The sequence below is a fragment of the Catharus ustulatus genome, chromosome 3, assembly GCF_009819885.2.
Source record: "Catharus ustulatus isolate bCatUst1 chromosome 3, bCatUst1.pri.v2, whole genome shotgun sequence".
Taxonomy (NCBI): domain Eukaryota; kingdom Metazoa; phylum Chordata; class Aves; order Passeriformes; family Turdidae; genus Catharus; species Catharus ustulatus.
In genome coordinates this window covers 8,452,878-8,465,319 of record NC_046223.1, presented here as the reverse complement: position 1 = coordinate 8,465,319, position 12,442 = coordinate 8,452,878, and the positions used below count along the sequence as shown (strand labels likewise).

Sequence of the window (12,442 nt, the reverse complement as noted above, 5' to 3'; positions counted from 1 at the left end):
ACGGTCAAAGCCTCCAGGTATCATGCAGGACTGGACTGGGTGTCTGCTCAGTTCAGAGCCAGTTCATTCCCATGCTGGACACGTGGTTCTGGCACTGCTTATTTTGTGCTCCAAGCAGCTGCCTCAAGTGTAGCTCTTGATCCCTGATGTTTATAGGTATCAGCACTGCCCCACAAGTCGTGCAGTCAGCTCAGCTCCAGCACTTCCCGAAGGTTCATTTCTATGTACACAACTCCATGCACCAGTGTGAGTGCCACTGTGTACTTGCCACAGAAAAGGGGTGACTCCGCGCCTCCTCCCGAATGTTGGTGAATGGAGATTCCAGGATCAGGGCATCCGGGGGCGTTTCTGAAAAGCCAAAGGCAACGTGCTGAAATGCAGGGGTGCAGCCAGCCAGCAAGGGCAGGGTCTGCCTCGTGAGAGCAGCTGCCACCTCTGTGTGCCAAGGACAGCTCTGTCACTGCCCCGAACACCTGCAGGACTCTGGGACAGCAGCAGGCTGCTGGGAAGCGCATCCACATGTCACACTTACCTCTCTCGCAGAGGCGCCGCACCAGATTTGTTGCAACCCTGGGAAGAAGAAGAAGCGTTGAATTGGCACAGGCCCTCTGCAGAGCAGCAGCTCCACAGGTGGCACAGGTACAACTCAACAGCCACGAGGTTGATCTCTCACCCTGCCTGAGGTCTGGGCAGCCAGCCCACAGTGACCTGTGTCCCCACCAGCCTCACGTACCCAACTGCCCCAAGTGACATAGAGCCTGTACTTAAGTGAACATGTCCAAGGAAGAAACACACCAGAGATGTGTGGATGGACTCCTTTCAAGTGGTTCTTAGGCTCCCAGCATATCTACAGCAGTGTGACACAGCCTCCTACCTCCAGACCACATGGCTGAGCAAGCAAGAGGGGAATGCAGGGGTATGGCAAAGGGGGGCTGTGTTCCAGGCAGCTGGAGTGCAGCATCCCAGGGCTACACTGCAAGGAGCTCCCCTAACTGGGACAGAAAGCAGCAAGGTTTCCCCTATGCATCACCCTAATGGGACAGGGATATTCCAAGTCCTCCAAGCACAGTGCATCACACAAACCTTGAACTCCAGACTGGCTGTGGTCACTAGAGAACTCAGTTGGGGACCAGTCTCAGGACACTCTGACTGCAGTGTTGGGAAACATCACAAGCATGCTCTGACCAAGAAAGGGATTCTGAACAGGGCAAAAAATATAGAGGACGAGCCAAAGAAAAAAATCTTTGTCTTCTCTCAAACAAAGCAGGGTGTTTAGTGTCACAGCAATGAAGAGCCACTTGCCTGAAATACCTCCCTGACCCAGCATGTGTTTCACAGCCTTTTTGGTCCTACAGTTTCTCTCTACACAGCTCAACTCAAAGGTAACTCTTGTGTTTGCCCTCTGCTCCTTCACCAATCACAAGGGTAAGACCTTATGGTGCTGAACATGACTCGCCTCCAGACAGCCATGCAAAAGGAGGAAGCAGGAAATAAAAGTTAAAAACATGAAGGCAAAGGCATTTGACACCTTGAACTTCCCTGTTCAGGCATGACCATGCAAATGAGAGAAGTGGCCAGCAGCACAGTCCTGCAGGCATCTGCACAAGCACTGATTACAAACAGCATGTTCATCAGGACAGGAGGAAAACCTTTTGTAAGGACAAGGCACAAACAAGTGTGGTTGGTCTAAGACACTCTTTTAGAATACCACAGAAATCTGATGCTCTGCTCTGGAAGACAATCTGCAATCTATTCTTCTAAGTGTCTTTCTTAGTGTGAACCCTCTGGACAATGAATGGAAGTTCAAGATCCATCCTTCTCACTTTGTACAGTGCAAAGAGGGAATCGACCCCCCAGAAATTATGCCACAGATGCCAAGCCATGCCAGCTGAGGGATTATAACAAAACAGCACTTTCATCCAAGGTCAGTGCTTAATGTTCTTTAGAAGCTGCTCCTTTAGAAGTGCCACTAAGATTAGATGCTTACCCTGTGCCCAGGGAGTGTCCCCATATATAGACAGGGTTGTCTCCACTCCGTGCTTTTATCCAGTCAAAGACATGAAGGGCGTCGTAGGTCATTCCCCTCTCTGACGGGCTGCCTATTGAGTCACCCCAGCCTGGAACACAGAGAGTCCTGCTGAGAATCGCCCAAACTGCTCAGCAGAGCCAGCCAGCTCCTCCCATGCAGCCCATCTGACACTCTAAAGGGACCTGGGACATGGGTACTTTCTGTTCATGTCATTGTGCACCTCCAGGACTTGGGGCTGAAAGTCCTGATTGACTCACGGTCATTTAATCCAGCTGACTGCTTTCTGCCAAGGGGTTTTTGTAGATTTAGTCAACAACAAAATCAAGGATTGGATCTCAAACACTGCTACAACAGCATTCTTGCACGTACCCACCTGCAACAGCCCAGCTCCCAAACCTTCCCTGCTTTTGCATGCATGGAACCAACCTGTAAGTGGAATCTCTGCTAGCACAGGATTGGATGCTTAGGGCCAAAACCCAACCGTATCTCTCAGAGCTGTTGCAACATCAGTTTGTCTGTGCTGTTTGATCAGTGCCCTCCAGCAATTTTCCACCCTCCTGACAGTTTTGGCTCCATCACTGGTGCAGCACATCTATACATTTTATGCTCTTAGCAGCCAGCACCCCACAGCCCTTCTGATACCTAATAAGCAGCCAAAGAAGCAGCTGCCAGCAGGACTCCAAAAACAGGGCAAGTTCCTACAAATAAACCTGTCCCAGGTGTCTTCTTGACAAAAATGCAAGAGATTAATTTCTTTCCCGTATCTGCAGTGGCATTACACTGCAGCCATGGCTTAAATACGGATAAGGTAAAAAAAAGAGCAGCAGATGCCTGACTGCTGAGGTGCAAAACAGTCGTGGGCTTCTGCCAAGTATTGTTAGCAAATCATTCACTCTGTCTTATCTCACCTATGAGCTTTTAGAAGGAAGTAAGTGCAAGTTCAGTCCCCTCTGTGACCTTAGGAAAGTCAGCTAGATCTTATCCAAAAGAACTACACCTAGGCAAGCCCATCAGCTTCCATAGGTGCACCTGAGGGGTGCCTTAAGTGGATGCTGTGACAGCCTGAGTGCCTGGCTCACTCTCTGCTCCTTAGCTCTCAAACCAACAAGCCCTGTGCATGAGGACAGACAGGAGCCAGAGCCCACCCAGCTGGACATCAGGAAGGCGTTAGAAAGAAATTTCTGGAAATTCTCTGGATACCCATGAGGGGAAAAAAGAGAAGCAATAACCACACCTAATTAGCTGGCAGCAAGTGTTTGTAAAAGAAGCCCACATACCTCGATAGTCAAACGTCACCACATGGTACCCGAGGGAGCTGAGAACCTAGAAGGCAGAGAAACACTCAGAAACCCATTAGTCTTGCACACCAGCCATGCTCTTGCATCAGGCCAAAGTGCAGGGATTCATTTTATAAAATTATTGACACGTTAAATGGCCAATTTACAGCTTTTCATTGTAGAAGGCACAGAGCTTTCCAAACACTCACTGGTTTTACTCCATTTGTTTCCTGGACCTCATATCAGGTTACCTAAGATGTTGATTATCCCCTTAACAGCTTTGACCTTAAGATCTGCTAATATCCTACTGTTTCCCCTACAAAGACTTTTATGTTTTCCAGTGAAAGAGTACAACTGCTTCAATTTTATTACTTGAACTGGCATAAATGCAAGCATAATATAAAGAACCATTTCAGAAGGCTTAAATGTGTAGATCAAAAATGTGCAGTTGCTCCATTATGAATATGTTATAACCAATGGTAATCCTAACTAAATCTGTCAAAAGCAAGTAAAAACACTCAATGTTAGGCCAACTTGCTAGGAAAAAGTGCCTTGGCAAAACTAATACAAGCATTCCAAGCTAGCATTGCTTGATTGAACCTAACAGCTCTGTGGTAGACAAAAATCAACAGAAAGTTACAAAAGGATTAAAATCTTGCTCTTGTGATCATGTATGATATGTGATTTTTAAAAAAGCAATATTAGTATTATGCTATACTCTAAAAGAGGAAATATAAAACCAACACAATTTCTAGTGGCACTGGGACTACTGTAGTCTACAAATGAAATTACTCCTGTCAGCCGAGCATTACTTGTAGCACAATTTTTAAGAGACTACATATATTGGGTAGATTTATAAACAACAAAACATTTCACAACCTCTTTGGGGCACATAATGTCAAGTGGAACTCACACAGAGAACTGGCACCTGACTGGAAAGGGAGAGAGCACTTCCATTGTCCCACTAGACAAATGAGGAGCTGTAGGACAGCTGCTTCCAATGGAATCACTACATGACATTTTTATATGTTCACTTACACACTGGATTCCCTGACTGGACATGAAGAAAATTAAGCTGCTTCCAGAAAAGTTTGGTTTTTAGCTTTACAATGTGATTTTAGTGTTAAGATATCATATACAATCTTACCTTTTCCAGGCCAATAAAAATAATTTAATCTGTTGAGAGCTCACCTATCTTCTACACAAGTTTGCTATGTGTTGGCTGCATTGAAGGCCTATTAAAGGCACAGCAAAAACTACAGCATCCCAAACTGGTTCATTCTGCTGGAATAAACACAAACCTGGAGTTTCTGGAGTGGTTCTGCTAAGCTCATGTGTGTGTTCACACTGACTGAAAAAGGCAAACTAAGCAGCTTGTTCTCAGAAGCAAAGAATACCAAACCCTGAAAGAAAAACCCTGGGTTTTGGCAAACTGTGTTCTCTGTATATGTACACTTAGAAACACACCAAGTCTGTATATTCTGAAGCACTGCTACTCCTGTCCATCAAAATCAAAACCAACTCCCCTGCCAGCACAAAATGAAGCACAGCACAGGCTGGTTCCAAGAAAAATTATAAAATAGATCACCTTGCACAACAGTCTCCTCAACCAATTTTCTGCATCTTAACTCATCTTTTTCTTCTTAAAGGAAATGAAGTATCACCTGCCTCTTTGGGATTGCTAAACACTATTTTCTAAGCAATCTGAATTTAAAAGATTCTGCAGCAGGGGATCTTGCATTGAATTGCAATAAAGCTTTATGAGTGCCAACACTGACACAAATAAAGAGAAGAACAGACTCAGACCTCTCTGAAATGAACCAGCAAAAACAATTATGGCTCATTTAGAAACACGTGATATGAGAGCGAGAATCTGTGCGTGGGAATTTCAGCCAAAAGAGTTTAATAAAATAAATTCCCCAAAAATCATTAGACAAAACACTCAAAGCAACTGTGTTCTCACATAACTCACACTATAGTGCTACACCTGGGAAATTCATTGGGTTTTCTACAAAACCTTCTGCACATGAGACAGCACCACTCATACAAATGCACTTGTGCCACGAGTAAAGGGGAAATCCAGGCTCTTAAATGGTACCTTAAATTAGTACATTAAGCTAATCAATCAAATTGAGGCTGTAATTATATAAAACTTTGCCCCAGAATCCATGCTGCTTAGCTCAGTTGGAGCTGGCAGTTAACAACAGCAAATAAAAGACCTTTCAAAAATATTTGAGGATGAGACAAGTGTGTTCACAGCTTACAGATCCCTTTTCCCATAGAGGCTTCCTATTTAAAGGACACTGAGGGCCTCGAGGGCTGTGTCTGTTGGCAGTTTGAGCAATCTTCTCAACTCTGTGCACACCTGATGTGTTAATGTTGGGACAACACAGGCAGGCACTCACCTTGTAAAGCTCCACCCGGTGATCCCCTCCTCTGCCAAGAGACATCGATGGAGAGAAAAGGAGAAGGGGGGAAAAATAGAAAAACATAAAACAAAACAACCAAACAAAAAGAAACAAGCACAGAAAACCCCCAAACCAACCACATTTCAGCATTTAAGTTTCCAGAAATGTATTTCTCAATTGCCTTAGGCAATCTAACAAAAACATGCCAAACATAAGAAACACCAATAACTGCTTTGTCACAGGCTTCAAGAAGACAGCCAAGCTTTGTTGAGCTATGCAGGACAATTTTGAAGTCCACTTCTCCATGTAAATTTTGCCTCACAACAGGAAAAAATGAACTCTTCAATCCACCCTGCTATTTGCCTTTTCCAAGGTCTGTCCCTTTTGGCTCTGCCTACCCTGAGCTCTTGCCACAAGTGCTGCCCCAGCCAGTAGCCCTGACTCTCAAAAGTTTGATGCTCCCAGTAGAAATCATGACATGAAGCCAAGCAGGTGGCTCTTAGATTTTCTCACCTGGCTCCAAGCACAGGGAAAGAAAGGACATGTGCAAAAAAAGTGAGCAGAGAAAAGCAGAGCTGATGAACACTGCTAAACTGAAACCTAGACAATGGAAATAAATGTGGATGTGCCATTACATACCTTAAACTATATGCACAACATGACATGGCTAATCCATACTCAAACTTTAGTCTAGTATTGGTATTATAGTAAACGTACTCTTGCACTCATGAAAACTCTAAAACTTTCATACTATGACTGGGTTGGTCAGGGCAGCCTCTAAACCAAAATGCCAAATCTCCCTCTAAGGACACATGCACTTGCCAGCCAAAACCTGTCAGCTCCAACCATGCTACAAAATACCTAATGTAGTCAGAAACACTCAGGGCAAAATGCGAGGGATTGCTTGTAAGTAATTTTGAATCATAAGCCTGTACATGATGATCCACTTGTTTGAAAAGTCACCTTTCACACGCACACCTTTGTGCTTTTTCATGCCTTCCTTGAAGTGTAACAGGAATTTTTTCTAAGAGGATCCAGTACACAAAACATTTTTGCCTCAGCCCCAGATCATTCAAGTGAAACCAGGAAGCCAAGGCAGTGCCTTTTACTCATGGTTAATGCAGCCCTTGAACAAGGGACTGAATGTGCCGCACAGAAACAAACACACAGCAACACACATTAAATCTGAAATGGCAAAGCCAAGACACCTCCAGCTCCTCCAGGGGACAGAGTGAAATGTGAAATATGTAACTGATCCCTAGCTCAGCCCTTTGTCTCAGTAGCACTTGGGGGGGGATTGAGAAGGAAATCTAATTAATAAGCACACAGCAGAGATACTGGTCCCAAATGGCCACCATTCAGCTGCAGAGTAGCTTCCCTTAGTATAGTTTGCTACACCCAATAAAGGCAAAAATAAAACCCAAAAAAGTGAAGAAGTATTTGGAAAACAATGCGCAAATTTTATTAAACCTTGCAATGCATCAGCACCAGAAGGGAAGGGCAGTTTGCAAAAAACCTTCATGCATTTCCTGGGTCACAGCACACATCTTCCACATTGTGCCCTTGTACCAAGAAAAGCACACTGCTGAGACAAGAATTTGTTTGAAAAACGTGCTTTGTGGGAAATTGTGTGAAAAATGTTCTTGTGATGTGGAGGTTAGCAAATCTTCACTACCAGCACAGCTAAAACACTTTCTTTACATCATGGAACTTGTTTTCCTGCAACGTTGCTGCTCTTGCAGAGTATCTAAGAACATGCAGTCAAGAAGAAACATCCCAAGGACTGGCACTCAAAATTCAGCAGGAGGTTGACACCTTTTTGTAAAACGCATATTTTTAGGAGAAAAGACCGTGTTCTAATAAATGAACAAAAGCACTGCAGCATGTGGAGAGGTGGCAGGAAGAACATGATCCTCAGAAACATCTTCACACTGCATTAATGGGTTTTAGCATCCAGCAACAAAGTGCAGAGAATTAACCTACCACTTTAGCTAATGAACAGTCAACTATAAAGTTACAAATTTTAGAAGTGCTCCTGGTCCAGACATACGTCCTGGACAGATGCAATAATGAAACAAGACCAGTACATGGCCTTCCTCTTTCCTTCTGATTTTCCTTCCTCAGAATGTGTCAATTAAACCAAAATAAACTCACAAAAGGAACTGGAAGGTTTATTTAATGCCTGTGAGTCACATACACAGAAGTACTAATACCATTCCATGTCTCAATTCAGAGACAACTACACTGAGAAGAACTACTTCTCATCACCTGATTTAGGAAGGGTCACAACCTCCTGGATTCTAGCAGAGGACACAAGGTAAACTGTGGTATCAGATATCTCTGATAACTGCAATAAATCTGTTCCCACATTCAATAAAAGGAGAGGGATCATTCCATAAAATGTGTGCCTTCTTTTAAAAGGAGAAGCACCAAACTCATTTCAGACTTTATTTTGGTTTTAATCATAGAACAGTTTAGGTTGCAAGTGACCTTCAAAGGCCATCTTATCCAAATCCCCTGCAACGAGCAGGGGCATCTTCAACTGGATCAGTTTGCTCAGACTCCCATCCAGCCTGACCTTGAATGTTTCCAGGGATGGGGCATCTGCCACCTCTCTGGACAGGCTGTTCCAGTGTTTGACCATCACCCTCACTGTAAACAATTTCCTCCCTGTATCTGATCTAAATCAACCCTCTAAAACCATAATCCCTTGTCCTATTACTAACACCCCTAAGGAGTTTTTCTCAGTCTTTCTGGACGTGCTGAAGCTGTGACAAGCCAGGAAAACACATCCTGAAACAAAGGCATCAGTGTTTCGTGCCTCACCTTGTTCCTGCATTGCCGTGCAGGTAAAGGATTACAGGGTGGCTGGAGCCCAAAGCCTCTTCAAACCACAGCTGGTCCTTCCCTCGGGCATTCTTCCACAAGGCTGCAGGGACCGTGTGCCTGTGTACAGAAGGAAAATTTACACTGCTGCTACTCAACACTGAAGTGTCTGCCACTTGAGTTCTGAGATTTTCTGTTCAGCTCCTTCAGTCTGGATTGCACACCTCACACACTTGTCATAAAGCTGTCCTGATTAGCTGACAAATGGTCAATTTGAAAAGGTGGTGGTTACATTTATTTCTACATTTTCACCTCCCATCACCATTGCCTTCAAAACTTAGGGCTGTCTGTGCAAGGCATCACACTTCAAAGGCACAATTACGGAACTTCCTGCTTTTCTGTGAAAGTATCACAGTTCCTCAGCTTTTATGGCACTTAATTACTTCAATTAACACACTTACATACGATAAACAAGATTCACTGCTAGGTCAGCAGATGTTCAGAAGAATCAAAGGCAGTCTGGCTTGGAAAGAATGTTCAGTGATTAAGAGGCATATCTGACTATAGCCAATCTGAGGAAAAGGAGGAACCCAGGCTCTGAGGAGAAGATCGTGAGGTTTTTTTTTCAGGCACAAGTTTCTTGAAGGTCTAACATTTTAGCTGAAAAAGTTACAATCTACAAGAGACAGGAATTTTTAACTCACAACAACTCTTCTGTAGACCATGTACCTAGGTGGCCTGCAAGAAATAGTTCAACACTGGTGGAACAGAAAGAGGAATGACAGACTGAACAGAAGGCAGGCAATTAAACTGGATAATTAGAATATAAACACAAAGTACATGCCCATAACCATCCCAGTTGTTGAGAAGGGGGCTGGCTCACAGCCATCAGAAGTAATTTAAGTACTTAGATGCCTTTTCACCTGAAAGGCAAACAAGCTTGCACTTACCACACTGATCCTTCCCAGATGTAAAGCTCAGAGGACAAACTAACAGAGGGAAAGCAATGTAAAAAGTCTACTTGCTTGCATGCAGCCAGCAGACAACAAGGTCTTGAAGAGGTAAAAAACCTCAGAAACGGTCAGACTGAAAAATTCTTCAACTGTCCCGCCCCAAGACTTTTGCAAACTTACAAATAAAGCAGGCTGAGGAGTTTGTTTCACAAATATACCAAACACACGACTTTGCACTGGCTTTTAAAAGCAAGGCTCCAAACTTTTGTGAAAATCTTCCATAAATATCAAGACAAATGACAGCCTCTGAATTCCCAACACAAGCTGGAAGTGCTGTTTTAGCAAAGATACACAGTACACTTGCAAGAGAAACAGAATACAAATCTCGAGATTGCAGTAAATTTTTTAACAGTTTAACAGGTAGAATTTTAATTATCCAAATGAAGAATCAAACCACTATTTATCAGCATATCCTGGAAAGACTGAAGTTTTCAAGTTTCTAAACATACCTTCCACTAAAATTTACTTAAAGGAAAGAAATTGTCCTAGTGATAATTATAAGAGTATCTCTATCCCATTTAAAGGTTATGTACCCTGTGAAGAGAAAATATCTACTGCATTAAAGGACACATCTAAGTTACACACACAATGGAAAACTCCAAATCCTGCACTTCAGAGGGAACATCACTGTCTGTATTAAGGGAACACCTCCTTCCCTCCATTCCTGACACAATCCAGGTTAACAAGGAGCTAAAATGAATTGTCCCTACCTGGGACCAGAAAATCATCTTTGTGAGAAAGAAATGACAAATGAGCTCTGACACTGTCACTTGTTTTGTAAAGAGAGTAAACTGTGTGTTCTGTTCTCACCCACTCTCCAAATCTTACATATGTTTTATGAACTGAATTTTCTTCCTCCTACTCTGAACACTTTGATCTGTTTTCCTATTTTCCCCGACGTATTTTGCAAAACAAAATATGAATCAGAGTTGAATGACAAAACATCTAACTCCATGGGTCTGGTCTGATCTGGAGGCAGGATCTTTGTAGTGATGCAGACCTATAACCTCTACAGTTCCAGATTTTGATGTTTCTCTGAATGCACAGGTTGTCTGACTGTGTTTTGTGCATTACTGATCCAGGCTAAGACAAGTCCCAGAGATTTGCATACTTTTCAACATGAACTCAGTCACTTGGCAGAGGAAAATACCAACATCCACAAATGAGAGCATGCACAGCAACAAGACTGAATAGGCAACACCAGGAACAAAAAGAAGGATAAAGATGCATGGCACATACTGCACAGAACTGGATTCCTTACCAGACTCCAATGGTAACATCCTCCTCTGGTTGCAAGTAATAATTACAGGTGTGGTTTAAACCTTGATCCTGTGGCCTTTTCAAGTCAATGAAATACGGGACTCTCACTGAAATAAAAAAAAAATATTTTTTAAAAAAAATCAACATTTTAATTTTAATTTTTATCATTATTTTCTTACAAAACTGCTTAACCAAGGCACTGGAGGGTTGTACAAACTGGTCCACTGTGCTGGGAAGACCTTTTTGTGTAGAAGGATGAATTTGCTACAGCTGTGATTTAAAACATTAACAGCTAAGAGAGCGAGATAAGAAGGCACAGGCAGCCACCAAAAAAGCAGGGAACAGACTGAAATTAAGAGAAGGTGGGGGAGACAGACAAAGCTTCCTTTGACAACCTTTTAACCACCTCTGTCCAGTCTGCTTTATAAATCTCTGCTGCATCAGTGGCGTGGGTTAGCTGATTTGGATTCAATCTTTTCCCATATAATGAAGCTCCATTACAGCAGAACCAGGAAGTCTGTCCCCTTGAGATTTAGTGGTACAGCAATTAACACACCAAAGCTTTTGTGCTATTGACACAAAAAGAAATACTGACAATGGTGACAGTCAAATCTCACTTCACTTACCCTCACTTCACTTACCCTCTAAAAAAGAACTTTACACAAACATAAAAAACAATGCAGACAACAGCCAATGTTAACCTGACAAATGTGGACCCTCAGACTGCAAATCTTTACCTGTGCAAGTGTCTGCTCTTATGCAGAAGCATTTGGAAGAGTCTCAGACAAGACATGCAGGGCACCAGGGACCTGCTGGGTCTCACAGGGGCCATGGATCCTCCAAGAGGATGGCAGGTTCTGCAGGCAAGGTCTGGACAGGCACTCAAGTCACCAGCGCTCTGGGAAAACCAGGTAATTTCTCTGTGCCTTTGTGGTGGTTCAACATCAGCCAGAAATTCAGGCCTTGGACCCTTTGTATCGCCAACTCCAGAACCCCAGGGGTGCCCTTGAGTCTCTCCAGGCACCTTTTGCCAGAGATTCCAGGAAGGACCATGCTCCCCAGCAGCAGAGCATGGTTTTCCAGCCTGTCCTGTCCTGACTGGCCCAAAAGCTACTGCAAGGGCAGTCTCCTGTTGGATCTGTTCAAAGGTTGGCTGTTTTTCAAGGCCCCACTTGGAATCCATCTTCTTCCATGTCACAAGATAGAGAGGGCTTAGAGTCTGGTTGTGCTCTGGGATATACATCCTCCAAAACCCACAGTTCCCAGGAAAGCTGTGTTTCCTTCTTTCTGTTGGTGGGGACACTCTGTTGACCATGTCCATTGGAATCTGATGACATCCATCTTGCCATTTTACTCCTAAAAACGGAATTTCCTGAGCAGGTCCCCTGACCTTACTTTGTTTTGTGGCAAAGTTGGCCTTCAAGACAATCTGGATTATTTTCCCAAAAACTTCCTCTGCCGTATTGTCCCAAATTATGATCTCATCAATGTACTGCAGATGTTCTGGAGCCTCACCCTTTTCCAGTGCAGCCTGGATCAGTCCATGGCAGATGGTGAGATTGTGTCTCCACCCCTGGGGCAGTCGGTTCCAGGTGTACACCTCCCCAGATAAAGCCAAACTGTGGCCTG

General features: G+C 43.7%; 1 protein-coding gene across 1 annotated transcript in view; it reads right to left on the bottom strand.

The window, feature by feature from the left end:
- ABHD12 (abhydrolase domain containing 12, lysophospholipase) overlaps positions 1 to 12,442 on the bottom strand; it is a 37,278-nt gene that overhangs the window by 3,781 nt on the left and 21,055 nt on the right. Inside the window, exons 3-9 of the mRNA XM_033055160.2 lie at positions 10,815 to 10,920; positions 8,541 to 8,660; positions 5,712 to 5,742; positions 3,307 to 3,352; positions 1,988 to 2,117; positions 533 to 570; positions 269 to 348 (exon numbers count right to left, since the gene is read on the bottom strand). Of these exons, the coding sequence (XP_032911051.1) occupies positions 269 to 348; positions 533 to 570; positions 1,988 to 2,117; positions 3,307 to 3,352; positions 5,712 to 5,742; positions 8,541 to 8,660; positions 10,815 to 10,920 (551 nt within the window). The remainder of the gene's footprint in view (positions 1 to 268; positions 349 to 532; positions 571 to 1,987; positions 2,118 to 3,306; positions 3,353 to 5,711; positions 5,743 to 8,540; positions 8,661 to 10,814; positions 10,921 to 12,442) is intronic.